At 40.5% G+C, this 21,078-nt stretch overlaps 1 protein-coding gene across 2 annotated transcripts in view; it reads right to left on the bottom strand.

Annotated features, from left to right (window-relative positions):
• ncanb (neurocan b) overlaps window positions 1-21,078 on the bottom strand; it is a 174,313-nt gene that overhangs the window by 133,923 nt on the left and 19,312 nt on the right. For both annotated transcript variants that reach the window (XM_085264010.1, XM_085264009.1), the window contains exon 2: window positions 2,158-2,240. In XM_085264010.1, coding sequence (XP_085120136.1) covers window positions 2,158-2,230 — 73 coding nt within the window. In that variant the 5' untranslated portion in view covers window positions 2,231-2,240. The remainder of the gene's footprint in view (window positions 1-2,157; window positions 2,241-21,078) is intronic.

Genomic DNA, 21,078 nt, shown 5'->3' with positions numbered 1-21,078 from the left:
GTAAATGACCCTCGTTACCAACTCCCTGGGTATTTTGTGATCAGGTATATTCCCCCATACCTACTGTAATCTTAAATCATGCCTTAAATCCTTTCTAAATCTGACTACATGCTTTGTCTCCTCCGCCTTCCTAGGTGACAGTTATTAACCCTCTCACTGTAGCTCTCTGTGCCTGAGCTGACTTTTACCAGGCCATGTCAGGCTTCACACTAACTTCCCTGAGGCTGCTGCCATGACTAATTTTGGACCTTCTGAGGCATAATGATACCTTTATCTTGCTTGGCACACTGCCGACATTTTAAAATTCATAAACATGCATATATACAAGTATATCAGCGTTTGTACAGGAGTGCAAGGCAAGCTCACACTATCGCCAACACACAGACAGACACGTGCAAAAAGCTCACACCTAATCTGTTCCTTCCCCACCATCTTTCCATTTCAGGGCTGTCAAGCAAAGTGTCACAGGGTGAGCTTTAGTGCCACCCCTCCCAGTAGTCCCCTACCATTGACTATTTCCAGAGCCACTCAAGTGGAAAAAAGCACAAAATGCAAGGAGGAAAAAAAGAAAGCGAGAACAGGCGATGTTGATGGCCTCAAAAACTCCTCCAAAACTCCAAAACAGAAGCAGGGAGTGTCTTCTCGCATGACATACACACTCTGAATTGTCACGAGTGTGTTATCAGACTCCTTGGAGATGCTCTGTGTGTGTGCGGGCTACAGTTCTCTGTAAGTTGGCTGCAACTACCTGGCAGATGTAACCTGAGGCTTTCACACAAACAAATACACACAGAGAAAGACAGAAGAGTTGGCTGCATTTTCATCATCTCTCTGCTGTGGAATCAGAGCCCTGAGTCACAGAAAGGCCCTGCTGCCAGGACAGTAGATTTTTTTTTCTTGCACAGAAGGCAGAAACAATGCAATACACTGAGCAGACGGTTGGGGAGGCCACTGAGAGCAGTGAGGGGGCGTGCAGTCTGTCCTACATACACACCAGCACATGCAGATACACACAGATACACAGCAGGAGTGTACAAGGAGAGTTTGGAGAGGGCAAAGAAGTACCGTGGGTTGTAGATCCTTGTATTGCATACTGTGTCCTTGTAATGGACAGATAACACTACTAAACAGACAGATAAGATAGCAGTTAACCAGATTAGGCATACAGGCTGACAAGACTTAGAGTTCCGTCTTAACTGTATGGATGATTTCTTTTCATACACCCAATTACATGTTTCTCTGTCACGATGTCCTTTTCTAAACTCAAAGGTTTAGTGAGTCAGTAAAACAAACATTCAAAAGTTTGGCTAACTCGCTGACACATAATGAGAGGATTAGGATCGTAAAGTCCAGCTTTTGAGCCCAATCAAAGAAAAGTTTAATGAGCTCTGCAAATTTATATTAGAAATAAATATCTCAGAGACTTATCAAATCTCAATCAAAATCATTTCAGTCTCTCTAAAATGGCTGAGAGGGTGAAAGCTAGCTTCGGAGATCTCAGATGTGATTTCTGTTGTACTTCTCATCCTTTCAAGCTCCTCTTGAATGAACCCTTGGGGTAATTACGAGCAGATGAAATGAAAGTAAGTGGGCTGGTGGTGAAGGTCTGCCAAGCATTCACATCGTGAGCGCGGCTACAGAATTAGAGGGAAATGGACACACTGACAAAGAAAATGTCAGCACGACCGAGAAGAGCTAATGAGAAATGTAAAGAGATGTGGTTTTTTAATCTCCTTGAAGATAGCTGCGGAGGGCTACTGCTCACAACACGCAATATTTCACAAATTGGCCACATCTAAATGACTATAGCTATTATCCATATTATATTGTCCTTAATTGGCACAGCTAGCCATTATCAGCTACTGCTAAGAAACAAAAGATATAAAACTCGGATATAACTTCTGGGTCAGAAAAGTGAGGCAAGAGTGGTCTGTGTATCAGAGAACCTAAATCTTGTGATTTAATTGTTTATAATTAATCTAATGCACACTGTAGAATCATACACGTAAGAGAAAATTTGTAGAAACTTTAGCTTCTGGGAAGATTTCCGAGACACTGGTTTAATGGCTATGTGTGCAGATGGTTATCAGAAAGTTCTGTATTACATGCACTCTAGGTCAGACGATGGGGACTGCCCACAGTTTAATGAGGACTCACCCCAGACCGCAGTTTGAAGCAGAAGGAGGGCCAGCAGGAGCTGCGGTCCACAAACAGGCAGTAAGCCCTGCATCCTGCTGCACCTGGAGACAGAGATGAAGAGAGAGGGAGGAAATGTGAGTACACAAAGGAAACTGTAATCAACACATTGCCCTTGTGAAGTTCTTCTAATACACTAGACATGCTTGGATGAGTCATCATTAATAATTCCTTTTCAAGGGATTTTTCCCCCCCCCTGTTGCTCAGTGAAGGCCTTAGGACACACATACAGTTCATTCTTCAGTTTAATTTGCTGTTTCGTAATGTGGGTGGGATAAAGTCTTCTGAAGCCTTTTCAGACAATGGTGATTAAAGGCTTTTAAAGGCTATGTAATAAATACCTCGACTTGATGTGACCATTGTGCTTAATCCTTTTGAAGTACAATAAAGAAATAGACGATTATCTTTACACTTCACAAATAGCTATTGCTCAGAATTAAATGTACAGGCTGAGATTTACCTTTTATCTTTAAATCTATCCCAATATGTGCTTCTTTCTCAGAATATTTCATGGCATAAATTTTCACCTTATATCCAAGCTCTCAAAAACCATGCCATACCATCTTTGCGCACTAAGCCATCAACCAACTGGCAATAGATGTGATGAAAATTCTGGTAAAAAATATTAACTATATAATGTGCCTAATGGCTTGCTTGATATAGCAAGCTGTTCAAAGGTTTAATGGAGGGGGGAAAAGCAAAAGAGACTTTTTGGGAAAAATGCTGAAGAAGAGGAAGAGATGCTGATGGATTTCAAGAATAAAAATAGATAGATAAGGATACTAGAGCCAAATCTAACATGATGGACCTCTGGGTTCGCTTGTTCCACACTGCCTGCTGAAAACTCTGCTGAATCAAAGCAGGATCGAGTCTGCCACATTCAACAAAAAAAGCTATGTATTTGAGAGGTAGGTTGACAGGAGGTGTCTATGGTATGTCTGTATAAGTTTATCTGGAAAACATTTTTTAAATAACTAGGGATATTTGTGACTTACACCGATGCTGGCTTAGCTTTCACTTTAAAATTCAAGGAGTATAGGAACTAAAACATGCTGATAATGACTGCCCAATGCCAGTGTACATCACAGGACTGAATATTTTTTCTCTCTTGCCAAGATCTTTGCAACCTTTTGTATTTTTCATCGTAGTTGTCCGAGAGTTTACAGCAGCCAACAAGAAAACAAGAGATGGACGACCATACAAACAAGGCTCAAGTAACACTATTATCTGAGCATTTATTTATGTATATGTGACTATAACATAATGTCTTTAAGTCACAAAAGCAAGGGGATGGAGACCAAATGAGGTAAGTCGGCCTCCTGCTGTTGGGTCCCGGGTGTAAATAATGAGTATGGCATCTCTGGAGACATGGCAGGCCAAGCGGGGCCTGAGGGCAGGAGAGGAGCTGGGTGGGAGGGATGGAGGAGGATTTAGTGGCTGGTCGCAGAGATGCAGGACATAGATAACCAGTGTCAGTTACGGCAGCGCTGGTCTCTCTGACTCAATCTCAACGTTACAGCCAAGGACAAAAACACTGACCTCATACCAAATACATATGCTCTGCAACAGCTCAATGTCCACGGTGGCAGCACACGTCAAAACAGCAAGTTTGCAAAAAGAACATTTTTGAAGCTGAACCTTTGTAAAATCCTGCTTGATAGCAAATGGTTAAGGCAAATAAATGCAGCTATTTTACAAAACTCTCTGAAAGTAATTATTAAAAGCCTGCAGCCTTAATTATGTGCAGGACAGGCATCACAATACAAGTTCAATTTAACTGAACTGATCTGTTTTTTCTTCTTTTCTTCTTTTTTTTTTTTTTTTAGAAAAGCTAGATCAGCATCAGGTATTTAATTTCAACTTTCATGAGAATATACACAGAAGACTCTGCAAGTCCAAACAGCATGTATTAAAAGTCTATCTTAATTGCTATTTTGGCTTGGTGTTGTATTTTCTAACATTCGGAACTTTTTTAATTAATTCTAAAATAAAAGCATATTGTTTTCAAAATTGCTTAAGTAATTACACAGTCACGGTTTAAGCTTCTGCCACAGCAGGTCATCTGCCTCCATCTCACCCTATCTCTTGCATCCTCTTCATGTATACTGAGCCACATCTTCCTCCAGTGCATTCATGAATCTTCCTTTCCACCTCTGTTCCTTCTGTCTTGCAGCTCCATATTCATCATAGTTTGATATTGTGCTTTATTTTTCCTTCACTGGTTGCTAGGTTTGACTCTTTCTTGTGTCTTTCCCTCCTCAGTTTATCAAAGCTGTTAATCATTAGCAGCTACTCATGTGCACTCTCCGGTCACAATTTTGTTTACTGTGACCAACCAATTTCATCGCTTCCTTTTATTTTACCCAACCATCATCTCTACATTTAGTCTACTATCCATCGTTCCTTCACTTTTTTCATGGTGTTTGCTTTTCATTCCCTTTGCATTTTAAATTTAAGGCCTCCACAAAGCTATAGTAAATAAAAAGTACAACATTTTATCTTAGTATGCCCTTTTCTGCAAATTGTGTATTAAACTCTTCCAGGACAACGTTAATGCTTTGCATTGGTACATCACACCTTTCTATAGACCGCTGTGCCCTCCTTTCTCCTCCTCTCTCCTCTTTTGTGATGCAAGGTTATCTCTTGTATATCCACAATAGGACTCTGGCTGTTACAAGGATTCTAGGACAATGTTGTATAAGTGAGAGCGGTTTTCTACATCTGTATTCTAAGTGCTTTCTACAAAGTATGTTCCAGACAACATGCTGAGACTGTCCTTTGAAAACATCAGCTCACTTGAGTCAGACCTGACATTAAACTCCCACATCGAGTCTAAATTCAGCAGCGTAAATTCTCCATCAAGAGTTTGGGGGATGCAAGAAAAATATTCTGATCCATGTGAATTTGGCTCCAGTCTTGGCTCCACATTTATATATTGAACTCAGGCAAATTCCAGTCAGAATCAGGGCTGTTTAATTACTAAATAGGTGCAGCAGAGTTCACTATGTATGGAGCCTGAATATTAGCTGGTCTGATAGTTAAATATTAAAGACGTTCTGCTCCACTCTTCATTTTTGATGAACTATAATACTGCAACATAATATACCATTTAACTGGCTCTGCCTCACAAGAATCATACCATACATGTTGATGTAGATTTTTGATCAGCTTAGGTCTTTTATCTTGTACCAATTTCCTGATCCTACCAGTAGCACGTGCTTTTTAAGTATCACCTGTGGATGGGCTCTTTAGTATGCGTACCACTGACATCAGAGTAGGCAAACCATATAAGATCTGGTATTTAAGACTACTTTTATTCTACTTCTACTTCTTTACTATTTACTATTCTTTTATTTAAGTCTCTATTTAAGTCACTGCTAACTGACTAGAAATGAGAATCAGTTAACTATCCGGTGCAGCTGACATTAAGCTCCATTGTGCAGTAAATTGTAAGGATGTGGCAACATATTGTCGAAACATTCATAAAGGAAGATATCCACTTTGTTGACACCAACTGAAAAATAAGATTACAATTGCTGTGTCACATCATTTTGTGCTGAGTACACGTTAAGAGATGCTGAGAAACTGAAAGACTAAAAGAGTTCAGCTACTTTTAATATGATTTTTCCTACCAAAAAAGGAGAATAAATGACAACAAGTCAATGAAGGTTTATTTTTTGAACTATGTGACTTGAATATGTTATATGAGATCACAGACAGGAAGTAATAAATCTAGCATAAGAACCTACAAATACTACCTTTACCGCCCAGCCCCTCATCTATACAGCCTCAAAGCTGACGCTTCACTTATCTAGGTCCCCCATAATATAAGTGTGAAGTGGATCGGGTGAATAGCTAATGAGATATGCAAAGAAAATAAAGGCAGAAAAACATACAGAGATTCCTTGATTTATTAATGCTATTAGAAAGTCTTCCAACCGAAGCTGACTAATCGCAACTGAAAGTCAGTATGATCTCTCCTGCTGTGTGGTAATATCAGCAGGAAAGATTCAGCCAGATCTCAGCATGTCAGAGATGTGCCCTGTTCCCCACCATGCCTGTCACAGATACTGTAGATAAGACAGACAGCTAGATGGTTACAGACAGACGGACAAAAATACAGAGACATCCTGAAAGAAAGATACAGAGCCAAGCTGTCGCATTTTCCTTTCAGTTCCAAAGACCTTGGTCCAACCTCAGCCTTTCATGGTTGACTTGCTCAATCCATCTGTCGTTCCATCTTAATCTCACCTTCTACCTTTTTCTGTCTATCTATATTTGGATAAAATTAGCTGCCAGTCTACGTCTGCCACCATCTTTACCCATGGCTCAAAGAAGTCTTTTTTTGTGTGTGTTGATCTTGCTTCATTTATTTGCTTTTCTCAAATTGTCGCAACACTCTTTCCTCGCCATACTGCATTATTAAGGAGGCACATTAATCACTCGGGCTGCCTGTCACTCCATCGCCACACACTTCTGTTGTCCCCGCAGCACACATGCACACACATTCACACACACATTAATGCTGGTTTCACAGGGGGAGTTAGTCCCATCAGTGTCTGTGTATAAGTCCCTTAGAGTGAAAAATGAGGCTACCCTTCGAGTGACAAAGGGCTGTTTTCCTTCCAGGAGGATATTACCAAGGTTTTAGCAAGCAACCTGTCACGCTGTGTCATACATAAATGGCTTTAGCACTTCACATTTTCTGCACCTGTCTTGAAGCATGTGTTATCCTTGGGTGGGTTTCTTTTGTTGCTGGCGAGCTACAGCATGAAACACCTAAATAAAAACAATGGCTGAGTGGGTGGCTATATTCCAGCTTATAAAACCTGTATGAGGCAAAACAGCAGGACCGTACGGCTGTTCAGACAAGAAAAAAGAATGAAAGAAAAAAGGAACATATACTGTGTGCTGGAAGAGAATAAGTTGTACAGCTGACAATTGAGATGACTCATTGATAACTCCTCAATTACCATCCAAATTGAGAGAGGAAGAAAAATGGGCAGGTAGCTGAAATAAAAGCGAAAGGAAGTGAGGTAAACAAAGTGTGAAAAGGCACAGAGAAACAAAAACGGTACTGAGAAAGTCAAGGCTTATTTCAGCCCAACTCAAATGCCAAGCCTGAGTGGATGAGAGGGGAACTTGAATCTTAAGCAGCCATAAATTTCCCCTGATGCTTTGCTATGCCTGCACTCTCTGTATATGCTTGGAAGGGAACAGAAGCTCGTAGACCAGGGTGAGGGAATATGGCAAGACTCCCAAAACGCAAAAGTTGCCATGAGATTAAGAAACCACCATATGGGCTTAGACACACAGGTTAACTCAGAGACAGGTTTATTCCATCTCTCTCTCTCTGTCTCTCTCTCTCTCTCTCTCACACACACACACACACACACACACACACACACACACACACACACACACGCACGTATGCATGCCAACAGTGCAAATACAGGCAATAAAATTTTCCTTAGAATCTGAAAGTCTGAAGAAGGCACTGTTTATGAGGGAGGAGAACTGATCTGCATTAAAATGAAGCCTGGAATATTATGAACACTGAATAAGTAATGTTTAAAATACCTATGGGAATGTGGATATACCTGTGTGCTAAGAGTGTGAATGAAGTGTGGATGACATGAACAGATGCTTGCTCGCACGCACTCGAATGCAGACATGCACTTGATATAAACTCATTAGTGCATACACCTGCGCATACATCTCAACTCAGGACACACTTGAATGCTTTTTGTAGATAATTTGTGCCTTTTTTTTTTTTAAACAAAGAGTTTCATGCTTTTGTTTTTCTTATTGTTCGCTTTTCTTTTGATATTGCAAGTGAGGCATTTTATTTTACAAAGAACTCTGTAATTGTTATATTTAAAGGTCCCACACGAATGCAGATTATTTTTTAATAGGCTCTGTAGGACATGAATGAGGAGCTCCTCGTACTCACATGAAAAGGTGCAGTTAATCAGGAGTTGGGACAAGAGGGACAGAGGGATAAAAGCCATGAAGGAAGAGGGAATAAAAAGCAAGGATGAGACTGCGCTTCCTCCACCATTGTGTGCCTCAGAGCTGAAAAGTGTTGTCAATTACTGTGTTTTACTGCACAAAACTGCGTGCGCACACTTACCCAAACCCAGACAGGTGTTTTTATCAAGTCCATTTGTCTGTCTGAATGTTTGCATTTAGATGCTTTTCTGCTGCGATTCCTCAAATTTTCAATAAACACGATGGTCTGAGTGGCAAAGGACAGGTTAAAAAAAAGAGAAAGAGCTTCTATGCTATAGAAAGCAGGGCTGACACTGCTGAGCACCCTGATGGTGCCGAGTGGGAATAGGCTTCAGGGCTGCCCAGAACCATACAGAAAGCCATTACTTACAGCTGAAAGCCACCCTGGTCTCCCTCATTCATACAGCGCACCCACACACCAGCCACCACAACCCGAGCTCCTGTTAAAGAGTCAGCTGGAAGTGGAATATCTCCCATTACTTTCTCTAAAACATATTACCTTGCTCTCTGTGGCCAGAAAAGGCGAGCTCATCCTACATGTGAATAAAAAAGGGCAAGAGTGAACGATAGAAAGAGAAAGGTAACGAACAGAGAGAGGGAGGAACAGAGTGAGAGATTCTCCTGAAAAATGAGGTGACAGAAAGCTTTTTATGTGCGGGAAGGGTGGCCAGGCAATTTTCAAATGTCTGAGGCTTCTCATTGGCCTGCCTGCAAAGCCACTTTATATGGTGGCAAATGTTAAACTTGTTCTGGTGACATCAAGGTCCCCTTGGCCGCCTACTTGCCTTCGCCTGGAATAGTAAATGTAGCTTGAGGCAGGGTGTAGGAAAGAAATGGTTTCAACACCTTCAACACGAGAGGCAAAGTTGCATCTGCCGTCAGGGCTCGTTTAGACTATCTATCTATCTATTTATCTATATAAACCATCCTCCTCTCAATATAGCTACTAAACACAGGCTCAAACATATTTTGTATACCACTGTACATGGCGGTGCTGAAAGGATGTTATCAGTTTATTACAGCAGGTCTTGGAGAAGGACATACTTCTCTGGGAAAGCTGCCAAGATTTTTCCTCTCTTTACTTCTTTCACTCTCTTATTCTCTCTTTTCTACATTGTTTCTTCTCTGTCATCTGACTCCAGCTCGTACGTCTTTGTGTTTCCTCTCTCAATTTGTCCCTTTTTTGGTCTGTTTTCAGGATCCAGGGACGATTGGGATACAATAAATCCAGGATGTTGACTGCAGGTTGTAAAGACTCCTCAGTTAATCAATGTCAGCAGAGCAGCGGCACTAAATCATGCTGAGGCAAAGGCCAAGGAGCTGGTCAGTAAACCAGCACTATCAACTGTGCACCAGATTCTCCCATTAGAATAAATAGAGCAGCAGTCTATAGATCAGCACAATCATACAGTATGTACAGTAGCATGAGTTGACTCGAGTTTTGCTTTTCAACCACCACACCACAGGCATGATGGGTTACAGAAAAGGGTGGCTGGTGTATTCTCCTCTATTTTTAGTATTGTGACATGATGTAATGCTATCAAATCTGCAAAAGTATGCAATGCATATGAAGAGTTGTGGAGCAAAATTAGCTGCACTGAGAATAAATTAGATCATTTTAGATGTGATTTTCTCATCTGATCAATATTCATATCAATACTCTGATAATTATTCCTGTGATACACATTTATTAAAGTTTAGGATTTTAATGAACTAAACCCAGTACTGCCATCACAGTTGTTTCAGTTGTCTATGATGGATGAGTTTGAATACTCCATCCTTCCTCCCTTGGTGATACACATGCTCCTTCTCCTTCCTTCATTCCTCCACCTCCCTCATCATGCAAGTCAGCCACACAGAGAGAGCAGACTAATTAACAGAGGGATGAGAGCTGCCTGTCGTTTAGGGACTTATCTAATTGTCCCTTGTATTTTCAAAAGGAAGCTGAGAAGCCATTCTGGGAGGGTTGACCAAAATAAGAGAAATATTTATATAGAAACACCCCAGTATGACACAAAATCGGTGTATGTGTGTGTGTGTGTACGCGAGATCCATATAATCCACTTTTATATTTTTCATTAAACCATATCACAATTAACACACTGAGAAGACTATGCATAGGTGGTCTCTCTCTCTCTCTCTCTCTCTCTCTCTCTCTCTCTCTCTCTCTCTCTCACACACACACACACACACACACACACACACACACACACACACACACTAGCCCTGTGGCAGGGGTAAATTGCTGCTTTGATGTGCAATTAAATCAGTCTACATCTCATCATGATTGCTGCAACTGCCAGACACAGACATCCATCTGAAACACACATACACAAACTTAACCGTGAAGTCACCAGGATGCAGATGGACAGATGGTGTGTTTGTATCATGTTCACAAGGGTTGGATGTTTGTGTGTATGGCTCAGCTAACACTGCAGCCCCCTGAGCGGGAACTGGACTGGACTGTGACCTTTGGTGTCACAGTTTCTGGCTGACTGACGGTCAAACCATAGACGTTATAAGAGAGAGAGAGAGAGACATCACTGAAAGAACTGAATCTATGGGATAACAGCAATAGCAGTTATTATAATTAGATTTTTTAGGATAAGCTAGTCAGACTTTTTAAGAGCTTTTTCTTTTTTTTAAGATCCTACACGAGCAAATATAAATGTTTCTTTTAATTCACAATAATATTTTGTAGTAAGTTAAAGATCATCTCTCATTTAAATAATTGAAAATTGCTCTGCTATTAGAAAGAAGGTACACGTAATTAACTGAAAACGAGCTGCTGTGCACCCACTTTTAGACAGATTTATATAACAAAACAGTGTAAGTAACAATAATGTAAGTATCTGACATTTGTTTTTTTTCTCCAGCTTATTTATTAATTAATCTCTTCCCTGTGTCCCATGTCTTGTTACTTTCGTCTCTTCGCTTTGTGTTCCTTCTGTTCCAGAGTCTGTCATGTTTCCATGTCTCTTTCTAGTCTGCGTCTTTGTGAACGCCTTGTGCTTCCTGTTTTACTTTGACAGTCTGTGTCCTATGTTAGCGTATTCTGCTTTGTTTCCTTTGTCTCGTTATGTCAGATTAGCCCCAGCTGTGCTTTCCTCCTGTTTTCCATTCCCTCATTACTCACTGGTATATTTTAGCCCAGTGTTTTCCTCTGTCCGTTGTCATGTTGTACTCTCACTATGCTGTATTTCCCCCCCTTCGTGTTCTTAGTTAATTCCTAGTTCTCAGTTCCTGGTTTATTTCCTAGTGTTCGAGTTTCTTGATTCCAGTTCCTAGTTTAGTTTTGTACTTGACGTGAAGTTTTTCCAGCAATAAAGTTGCCGTTTTGAGTTTATTCCTTCGTCTTGAGTCTTGCGTTTGGGTCCACATCCTGCCTGCCACACATCGTCACCTTGACACTGGCGTACAGTGGGCTCTGAGGTGGATATCTATAGCTTTGGCCATTTCTCCTCTTTAAGCCTTTTAAAATGTGATTTAAGTGTCTGATTAGGTTTCTTGTTAAGAATGTTTTCATGGCTACGTTTGTGTCTTTGCCCACAGTGAAAAGCTTCTACACTAATGACCTTTTACCACTTAGCTGTGATTGCATATGCAACTATTTGCTTGGTTTGCACATGGATGAAACGTATGATGCAGACTTGCCAGTCATGATTAAGAACACTGAAAATTGGCCAATTCTGGTCCCCACCCAGTTGAAGAGTGCAGCTCTACTTTTAGAGCGTGAGCGTTAGCATCATTCTTTGCTAATCCAGAAGATAACATTATTTGGTCTGACAGTGTAGCAGATATACAAGGGCTTTGTAAAATATTAAAATATAAATATTCTTCTTCCTGAGTTGGACAGTGTTTGTGACAGAAAATTTGAATTTAAGCCATACCTTTGATGTTATGGCATCACTAGAGGAAGTCGGGCATTGAGAGAGTATGCCACATGAGAAATGGAAAACAGAAAATATCATGGCAGGACTGACGACAAACTGAAACTATTAAAACACTACATTCAGGCAAAAACAAGGACGTGAAGCTAATGAGCTGCAAAAAACATAAAAAAGATTGTGTGTTTAAGAATACACCCACCATTTGTGAATGATTAATGAGTAATGTCTGTGACTGCTGAATGAAACAGCATACCGATGATCCAATTTAATCTTTTTGTGGTGCTTCTTAAAATAAAATGCAATAAAGTGGGTTTTGTTCATCATTAGTTTTAAGAGTTTGCAGTAAAATCTGCACTAAAAATACATCCACATTCTACAACTCTGATCTAAAAGCTATAGCCCCTAGAAGAAAATTCTTAATTTTTTAGACAAATAAATGAGTACAGTTAATAAGAGCAGTGAGATGTGACTAAAAATGTTCAGGACTAGAAACGTGAAGTTGTGTTAATCTCAGTCTAAAATTGAAGTGCGACTGAAAGAAAAAGGGCTGATTAACAAGTCCGAAGTCTTATAGGCAACGGAAATATAGAAGAGTGACAATGAGATTGCTGATAAGATTCTGACAATGAATCAGCTCTGACAAATTGTACCAGATAGCGGATATATAGGAAATAACATGGAAAGAAACTGGGGAAAAAATGGAGGTTTAAAAAAAAAAACTGAGAGACCAAGACAAGATGAAAAGTACAGTGAATAAATTGAGCAGAAATTGGAATTGGAGCATACTCGGGCCATGAAGGGAACCTGATTTTGACAGGGTAGACAGAGAGTGTAAGAAAAGAAACCGCATGAAGGAGAAAGACACTGAGCTGTGATAACTGTGTGAGGCGGAAGAATCGAAGTGTGAGAATAGAAAGGGGGGGAAAAAAAATCAAATACTCAAAGCACTAAGAAAGGAAATTCTGTGTGGGGGGTGGGGTGTAAAATGCAAGGTGAAATGAAGCAGGCACATAATAGTGGGAGTAGCTTCACTGCTCTTAAATGCATTAAAAAGTCACATGCAGAAGTGTTAATGAGTTGTAGAAATGTACAGATGTCTCCAGTCTTTCTTTAAGCGTGGCAAAGGAGTATAATTGCTGTTAACGTGTAAACAAGCAGGTTGAGGAAGGTGTGAGGCACTGGTGGGAGTGAAGCCATGGGAGATGAAGAGAAGAATGGAAAGTTTGGGCAACTCTGTAAAAAAGTAGAACGACTGAGGATGGAAAAGAGCGATAGAAAGCAAGAGGCGATGGTGCAGTCTGGCTTATTTCAGGCTTTATTGCAAAGTGCCACAGTGCGGTCTAAGTCCAAGCACGAGTTCTCGGTTTGAGATGGAGATGGACCAGGATCCCCTAGGTATATCGATTCTCAGGCACACTCATTTGGGAGAATCAAAATTGATGATACCTGCCTAAGGCAGAGGTTTATTTACCTATTTATCTGGTGTCTGCTCTAGCCCTGCTCCTGGCTGTCTTGGAATAAAGTGGCTACCTGCTGGGGCTACCAGCAGCCCTCCACGTCCAAGCATGACAACCAATTTCAGAACATGTGAGTGGATGTGAAAGAGCGGGACACTGAGCATGCAGCAGAACACAGATTTAACCCATGAGCTGCATAAAGCAGAACCAGCTAGGCAACACAAATTGACATTTCTCAGAGGTGTGTAGTTCAATTTAAGGTTCACTTGATTGTTAGTTTTAGGCTATTTGTTGTTAGGCTCACTTATCCTACATACAGACAAGTCGATTTTAACATGAGCAACATGTCACTCCCTGCTGCAAAGTCGATACTCCTGTTGTCATTTAAGTTCTTCGTCAACAATGAAGATATCTGGAGACTTCCTGTCCATTTGACTCCATCTTTTCTCTTGTGTACCCGTTTTTCTCAAGAAATAGTTCTAGATTTATACTACAAAGATCTCCAAAGCCTTAATTTTGTTAGCTTGTTACTTAATCTGTGGGGCTGCTGGTGCTATTCCTCAGTTTTTGTGTAAAAAAAGACAGTGTCTTAATTAGTGACCTTTAGAGGTGTTAGTAGATAGATATTTGATGTTGTTAAACAGAGCCCATGCTAGTGTTTCACCCCAATTACAGAGGCTAAGCTAATCCAAGCTAACCAGCTCCAGCCAGACAAACTATTGCTTGAAGCCTTTTGCCTATTTGGTGATTTGAAAAGCAAAAAGAAACACAGTCACCATTTCAAAGTAAACAAGCGTTTAAAAGCATCGTATATAAAGGATTGCTCTGTGAGGTTCTTCATATCTCACAAGCAGACAGTGTTTCCCCTGTCCCTGTTTCTCTCCCAGCCCTCCAATTTCTCCCCTCCCCTCGTCGCCGCCCCAATCTTGTAAGCTACACAGACTGCCTGATAATTGGATTTCATCAGACAGTTCAAACGAAGGCATAAAATAATTAGCAGCAAAAACCAGAATTAATCTCAGGCGTGGCGATCATCTTTCTGGTCAGGCAGGTCTCTCTGGGAGGGCGACAGGAAAACATATGATATCATTCTAACGCAGTTTGGGGCAGACCGTGCACCTGTACAGGCGCGTAGCTCTGATGTGACAAATTGTCGCTAGCCATTCTCATGCTCGGGTGAGTCAATCTGTACGAATACTGTATGTCTGTGACTGTGCATGTGCGTTGGTCTTCAGCATATGCATTGAATTTCTGTTTGCTTTCTGGTCTGGAGAGAAGCCTTTTGAATGTGAAGTCGCAGCAGAGCATCAATACAACCCCTTCCCCCATCCCTTGAGAAAGGAACAAAGAGGCCAGACTACATCAGGACAGCCTTTGATCAGTTCAGTTCTATCACGTTTTTGTCAGTAATTGACAGACTTTGGATCCCAAAAGCTTCCCGTGCAACCTGCAAAATTTAAGCATGGAAATACTTCATGCCCTCCAATATATAAGTGCCATTGTATTTCTCTTACACTACAGGTGGTTGTTTCAGTTATATCCTTGAGGCCGTTACTAATATGTAATTTTTTAAAAGTGTAACATGCTGTCATTTGTGTTGCTTTTTCATTTTGCATGCAACACATGAAGAGTTCGGGCTAGGTAAAAGGCTGTGCTGCAGCGCTAAACACTCCTTTTCCAATTTCCCAAGAGGCCTTATCACCTGAGTTAGTGTAATGAAACTGATTAGTACCTGCAGCCTAACACTTGACCAGGGAAAATTAGAGCCAGCCATGAAGTGCTTATTCATCTCCGCTGAATACACCTTCAGAAAAAAGTCAAACACAAAAAAAACTAAGGCACTCCATCCTGAATCTAAAGTAATAAAGCGATTTTGCTCCGACTGCTTCTTTATTGGAGACAAATTAACCTGCTTTACAGGAGAGAACACTGTTAGCAACCTGTAAATTTGATCACATTTATTATATTTTTCCCTGTACATGAGAAGAAGAAGTGGAGTAGGGGGGCTTTAAAGGTTTTACTCTGTGAGCTGACTAAATGAGAGCATCACAGAAGCAAAGCCATTCCATCAGAAAGATGCTTCTTGCTTATGAGTCAACAGCGCCTGTGTTCTCCCCAGTAATATTCATTCCAAGCACACAGGCCCCAAACGAGAAATGCACAGCCTCTGATTCTTTTTAAAATTTATTACAATACCAGCCAAACAAATAGAGAATAAACCAAGCTGTACTAATTTTCCATTACAGTCATTCATTTTTGTTCAGTTTTCTGACAAGCTGCCACTTTTGTTGAATTGTAACCTGTTCTTGTAATCTTTTTGATAAAAGCTTAATGGTTCTTATTGTTGTCCCACAGCTTTGGTGCTGGAATGGAGAGCTATTAGCCTGTCATTTATCAAGCCCTCGGTGTCATGTGTAATGGCTAAGTGTTTTGAACCAACTAGCACATGGCAGCATGAATCTTTCTGAAGGCTGGTGATTATTAATGACAGTGGCAGCGCAGAGCAGCCACCTTCAATCACACTGCAGGTAAATCCCAGCTCCTCCACAAAGAGGATGGCAGGGAAGAACCCTTTAATTCCTTTTTTCCAGGAATTAATCAGCCCCGTTTCTAATTTCTCACCTCACCGACGTTCACTAAATAAGAGATGAGACGCAACGTACACAAACATGTAAGCACACGCGCGTGCACGCAACATCGAACAGATGACAAATGAGGACGCAAAAGCTCATTTGAATATCAGAGAAAAAGAGTGCTGGTGTGGCAAACGTAACCTCCTCCAGCCTGTGCTGTAATTACTCAGCACTAGAACCCAAGAAGAAACACTGGATTTACAGAGCAGGCACTGCTGAAGACAATGAAAGCAGGTGAAGGAGCTCTAGAAGCATTTTGAAAGCGAGGGAGGAATAAGAAAGCGATGAAGAAAAGGTCAAGGCAACTTGGGAAGTAGAGGAAAAGACTGTAAGAGTGAGAAATTATTTAAAAGTTGAGGTAAAAAGTGGCTGGCTAGCTTTGCTTGGACCATCTGTTGCACGAAAACCTACTTGTACAGAACAGACAGGGATGGAAAGCCTTTTCTGGATGACACCCCACTCACTGGGTGCTTAATTCCCATTGCTCTTTCTCTATCTGTATTTCTTTACCCAAATGCTTTACGCAACAACTCAAAGAATAGTCTGAATTTGTGAGAAATTATTGCTTTTGTTTCTCACAATCTAATGAGAACATCCATACCACTTTGGTCTCCATTGTAAAAATGAGCTTAAGCCACAAATTGTGGTTATCTTATTGAAACGTTTCCGTTTAGATGTGCTTGCAACAAAACAAAACTTAATTAGAGTTCAGTGGATTTCATGTGAGAATTTCAGTCTTTGCAACCTTTTGTTTTTGTACCGTTTAACCACAATGACCTAGGTAAAATTACAGGGAATGTTATGTGGCCTCTATTGTGGCTTTATTATAACTATTTGGGAAGCAGATTTTACAGAGTTTAAGTATTTTTTTTACTTGAGCTGAATTTAAATCAAGATTCCAATCAGGAAAGTCTCATTTTATAATTGCACTTTTTCAGAAGCCTAAAATTATATGTATTTTTTGTGCTATTCTAAAAGTCTTTCTGCAGATTAATAGCTACGCCATCTTTTTTTTTTTTTTTTTTTAACTTTTTGCCATTTGTTCTCTTTGCCTAGATTTTCTTTTGTACACATTTCTGCCTCTCCTCTAACTTTTTTCTTTCTCTCTTGCCTTCCAATTTTCTGCTCTGTTCCTCCCTCTCCGTGGGATCACTGATGAGTGTCTTGGCAGAAGCAGAACCAGTGAAGGTGTCACTCCAGGGGCCTGTCAGAATTTACCTCAGTGGCCACAGACCCACACACACACACACACACACACACACACACACACACACACACAGTAACCACCTATGAACTGCCACTGAATTTTAAACTGCAGCCAAAATGAGCTACATAACAAATCGATACAGTCACTACCTTTCTCCTGTCCCTCCATCCCATTGTTCCAGTTCCCCCTATCATTTCTCTTTGTGACTCTCTCAGAGACCCTGCAGGTGTCAGCTATCGGTTCCAGCTCAACACTTAATGACTAAATTGGAGCAATTAATTACCCTGATCGGTGATGTTAACCTCCACCTCTTCCACCTGGACTCTTGGCAGTGCAAACAAAGTACCTGATTCATACTGTAGCCTTGATAGTCATCCTCAGCAGTGGTTATCAAAGCACTGTATTTCCAGACTGAATGAGAAATGCTTTGACTCGAGCACGTAGCAAGAGAGTATTGAATTCACTGACATAAAGACTAAAAAACAATATATCATTGCATGACTTCACCAAACTGGATCAACCTTGAATTTTGCAGGCTACAATAACTACTCCTCTCCTCTTTGCCTGACCTCTCTCCTGGCTCATTTCCTTTCATCTCTCATGCACCTGCAGCACTTTGTCAGGCTGCTTTGGATAATTACACATCTCATCACGACCACACACAGCCACAGGCTCTCAGCTGTCCTCCTGCATTACCACTGTAGTGGGACTTCATAGGCATGATCTGCAATTCCGAGGTAGAGTCATGCATCAAATAATAGTTCCCTCTACACCAACTGAGGCAAATTACGGACATGGTTGGTTATTACCTTCAGGATAAACAACCCACATTTCATATTTCACAAGCAATGATGGGTAAATATTGGGATAAGATTTGTGAATGTGTGTTTGTCAATGCGGCCAGCTCTTTCACTCTCTCTGGGCTCGTACCTGGTAACTTGCCGTCATCCATGAAGCCCTGATGGATGCTGTCCTGTCAGTGTAGCCAACTGTTCAAGCAGCGGATGCCTCTCATCCCCCCGACCGCCGCCCATTACCTGTCTTCCTCAGGATACAGCACTGGCAGCTTAGGGACACATTTGATTTTAATAGCTGCTCCACATCTTCAATTATTCTATAATTATTCTCTAACATGATTTTCTTTCGATAACTGAAAATTAAAAGTATGTATTTTCCATTCGCCTGTATTGATGTGTATTGCCCAGTTTTTGGATTCTCAGCTATAGAGGTGTCTGCCTTGCCTTGATTATAATGAAACTAAGTCCCCTTGCTTTGTATTGCTCAAGTACCCAAAAATTAAAAGCTCAGCAACATTGTCTTCTGTCTTTGTGCAGACGTTTAGCATTGCCACGCTTGTGTTAGCATGAGCTTCTTTTCACACTTTATAGTTTTCACAGTAATAGTTCATGAAGCTAACGTAACAACATTTGTGGATTTTTTTCTTTTTTTGAGGAACACAAAACATGACTTTTGGTGCACTGACATTGCTGCCAGTTAGCTCTACTACATATCAGAGGGAGCACCAACATTTAAAAAGACGATATCTCCAATGCTGTACATCTCATGCTAAAACAATCTAAATGTAAATCTGGCACTACCACTCAGAGGGAAAACATTTATATTTGATTGTGGGGTGAACTCAGCAGTTCCTCAAAATCTCGTTGCAAATAACCATTTCTACATTTTCCCATTTTCCTCCTTTTTTGTTCCCTTTTTTCTTTTTCTTTTTTTACTTCTCCGTTGATGGTTTTGACCCACCGCCTGGTGAATGAAAAGTGGTGAAAAGATTAAGTCAAAGGGGAGGTAAAGTTACAAAGAAACAAAGCTACTGTATTCTTCTGCTTTTGGTGGGAGTAATATGGCCGTGATAGCAGTTCAAGTTCAGCGACATCTCCTTCACACACAATTACTTGAGGGGAAAGTGTCACAACATATCATAACAGCTGACTGAGAGAAAGCCAAAGTGTTGCAATGTTGAGAGGCACAGGTGGAAGGAAGAGAAGAAAGTGTGATGCCAATAGGCTTGTGCAACAAATGACAAGGAAGACTATAACATCTTCAGAATTTCAATCACAAGGTTTATGTATCTTATACTACATGTGCCCCATAAATACTGTAAATGCTCAAATAGTGGCTAGGTCTTTATGCACCCTATTTGCAGAAAGAGATCCAAGTCTTTATTTGGTACAGGTTTATATGAGAGACAGCATTTCATTTCTAATTTCACATGATTCCCAGTTGTTGGCTTCTTGATAAATTGAGTATTTTGCACATTTGAACAGCGCTAATCCCATCAGAGTAGTGTCAGAACAGAAATCCTGTTTCATAGGTGGATGAATTTCTCTCAAAAAGAGTAACTCTGAGAAGCAGGTGGATGTTGTAACCGTGAAATAAGCACAGTAGAAATGTAAATTATGCACGAATTGCATCATATGAGTCATTATTGTTGGATACATGTAATTTCATGCTGCTCTTTGAGGGTGTTTCCTACTAACCTGTATTTGTCAGGAGACAGAACTAAAAACGTATTCCGGCTCAATCCGAAGAGTTAAAAAAATTAAGTATATGTGGGATTTGCTCTATGCCCATTATTTTGTTGCTGACCACTTATAGCTAGTGGGCATTCCAGGCTACAGTTGCCTGGGTAATCCTCTAATGTATTTACCACCTGCTCATGTCAATCATCAGTATCCTTGGGTTGAATCATATTTAGTTTAATCATTATAAACAGATTAAACATATGGCTACACTAGATATGTGGAGACACCTGAAGCTTTCCAGTTTCCACATGCAGTCCCTTTGCAGTCCAGGTTCTCTTGGCCACCCAAGTTTAAGCCGCTGTGGTTGTAAGAGCTAAAAAATGATTATTTAGCATTTCAAAGTCCTCATGCTTCATTTGTTTGGACAGAACTTGAAGTCCTAAATGAAATTTAGAAGCTTGTAGCAATTAGAGGTGAAATAACATTCAGTTAAGTAACTTAGTACAACTTTGAGACACATCATTGAAGAAGCTACCAGTGAGCATTATTTAAGATATGAAGTGGTGGCAAATACATCAGAAGATTACCTACATAACTGAGCCTGGACTCTTCAACCATCCCACATGTGTCATCGGTGTTTTTGTGGCGGACTAACCAGTGGGTTGCCAGAATGTGTTTACCTGTACCTGGAAACAAAATATGAGGTGCAACCTTCTTCCAGTCTAATTGACTGTATCCTAATCAGTATTCTCATCTAACCTGCAAGCAGCCACCTCAGGTGTATTTTCCAAAACACCACACTAGTCCTTCAACTATACTAAGCATGTTAAGTGAATTTGTAGTGATGCCCTGGACTCAGGAGTCTTTTGGCAGTTATTTCTTTTGATGTTTCTCTTACTCCCTAAGTAAAACTTTTAGAGCAATATTTTTTTCATCCTTTAAATATAATATTTATATGGAAAAGATTGTCCAGGACATTTTCTACCTCAAACATATGTTTCACCTCATTCATTCTGACAGCTACAAGATGAATCTCTATAACCTGACAAAAGAAAAAGTCAAAGAGGTGGGATGTGCCATGCTGTCGGGCAATGAAAATACTACTTGTCTGAGTTATAGACAGTGGTAAAAGACTGTGAAAACTAGTGGAAAGATGCAATATATGTTGCGACAATAATATTTATAGAGAAATAAGATCTAAAA

Source organism: Mchenga conophoros, linkage group LG23, assembly GCF_057382185.1.
Source record: "Mchenga conophoros isolate Kocher_MC1m ecotype Shallow Benthic linkage group LG23, M_conophoros_male_GT1.1, whole genome shotgun sequence".
Taxonomy (NCBI): Eukaryota; Metazoa; Chordata; class Actinopteri; order Cichliformes; family Cichlidae; genus Mchenga; species Mchenga conophoros.
Note: the sequence above shows the minus strand (reverse complement) of the source record. Positions and strands in the feature narration are given on the sequence as shown.